General features: G+C 49.4%; 1 protein-coding gene across 3 annotated transcripts in view; it reads right to left on the reverse strand.

The window, feature by feature from the left end:
* Positions 1-808: 808 nt before the first annotated feature.
* NFYC (nuclear transcription factor Y, gamma) overlaps positions 809-1,582 on the reverse strand; it is a 17,259-nt gene continuing 16,485 nt past the window's right edge. For all 3 annotated transcript variants that reach the window (XM_010017400.1, XM_010017399.1, XM_010017401.1), the window contains one exon: positions 809-1,303. In XM_010017400.1, the coding sequence (XP_010015702.1) occupies positions 1,184-1,303 (120 nt within the window). In that variant the 3' untranslated portion in view covers positions 809-1,183. The remainder of the gene's footprint in view (positions 1,304-1,582) is intronic.

The raw sequence follows: 1,582 nt of genomic DNA on the forward strand, positions 1-1,582 counted from the left end.
CACAAAGGCTCCCCCTTAGACTCGCACCCGCATTCAGCTAAGCCCAGAGAGAGACTTAGCGACCCAGCACCACTGGAGTACTCGCAGTGTGTTCAGTTAAACCTGCCCCAAACTCCTTCCCTGCTCCTGGATCAGCAGGACCCTGAGCTGAGAAGCTGCGGGGAGAGGCGCTGCAGCCGCAGCACCCGCAGCTGAAGGCCTGCATGCAGGCATTAATCACTGCATGGAGCCCCCCATGCTGTGGGAGACAGCCACAGACCCCCCCTGCCCCATTTGAGCCCTCATCCAGCCCACCCTTAAATGCTGTTGCTGGTGTCACTACTTCATTGGGGTATTTTCCACGGATGCAGGATGCTCTTTGCTTGGCAGGTTGATACCAGGCCCTGGGGCTCAAAGAAAGCACACACGTTATCTTACAAAGGAGATTTATTTCATTTTATGAAGCTTATATTACATGCAGGGACTGCAGCTGGTACAACAGTTGACAGCAGGGCTGGGGTTTGTCCACTCTTCCATTAGTGTTCCTGGAATAAACCAGGCTAAATTAAAGAATCTTTTGCCCTTAGAAAACACAGTCATAATACAAGGAATGGGGTTTATTTGTTTTCACTTTAATTACTCCTCCCCTGCTCCGTGCCCTCGAGCTGCATGTAGCCAGTGCTCTGGCTTACCAAAAAAGGAGGCAGGAGAGGAAAATCTAACACACGCATTCCCCCCACTCCCCTAACAAACCACTGAGATGGGAGGACTGAATCTAGCTCTAGTCAGAGAGAAAACACAAACAGAATACTGGGAATGAAGCTCTTACACAAGCCAGATGCAGCACCCTTTAATAATTGTACTAGATAAAAACGTTTGACACGTTGTTGTTCAATGAGATGCTACACATTCCTTTTGATGAGTTCTCTTTCAGGTTTTATGGGTTTGAACAAGCAGCTGAATACACAGAAATATTGATTTCTAAAAATAAAAATCTTGCATTCTTGGCAGTGTCTGCTGGATATTCCCTCATACCCACCAGAGGAAGGTGTACAGTGCACCGGAGACCGCAGCCTACTATAGGCTTAATACCGAGTACAGAGACACAGAAGCAGATGTATTCATCAGACCAGGCCGGGATGGCACACGTTGAGCTGGTACGTGCTCCTTCCTGCACAGAGACAACTTGCTCCAAGGTCCCTGCTCAGTCCCCTGTCACTTGTGTGGCTTGGCCGTCTGAGGTCTGGTTGGTGGACTGGATGAACATGGGCTGGGTGATGTCCTGGCCTGCAGGCATGGTCACTTGCTGGATCTGATAAAGTTGCTGGCAGAGATGGAAAGAGGAGAAAGAAATCACTGTCAGTTCTCGTCACACCCAGTGCCAGCTCCCTCTGAGCAGAACACACTGCACTAACCCCTCAAGTTTAGTGGTGGCCTTAACAACAACTCCCAGGTCCAAGTAAAATCCATCCCCCTGCAAAAGCAGGCCACGAATCACTGATAGACATTTGCTGCTAAAGCATAACAACGTCATCCTGTGAATTTCTGATCACAGAACCCCAGACTGGTTTGGGTTGGAAGGGACCTTAAAGCTCATCCAGCT

This window comes from Nestor notabilis, unplaced genomic scaffold, assembly GCF_000696875.1.
Source record: "Nestor notabilis isolate BGI_N333 unplaced genomic scaffold, ASM69687v1 scaffold21426, whole genome shotgun sequence".
NCBI classification, from domain to species: domain Eukaryota; kingdom Metazoa; phylum Chordata; class Aves; order Psittaciformes; family Psittacidae; genus Nestor; species Nestor notabilis.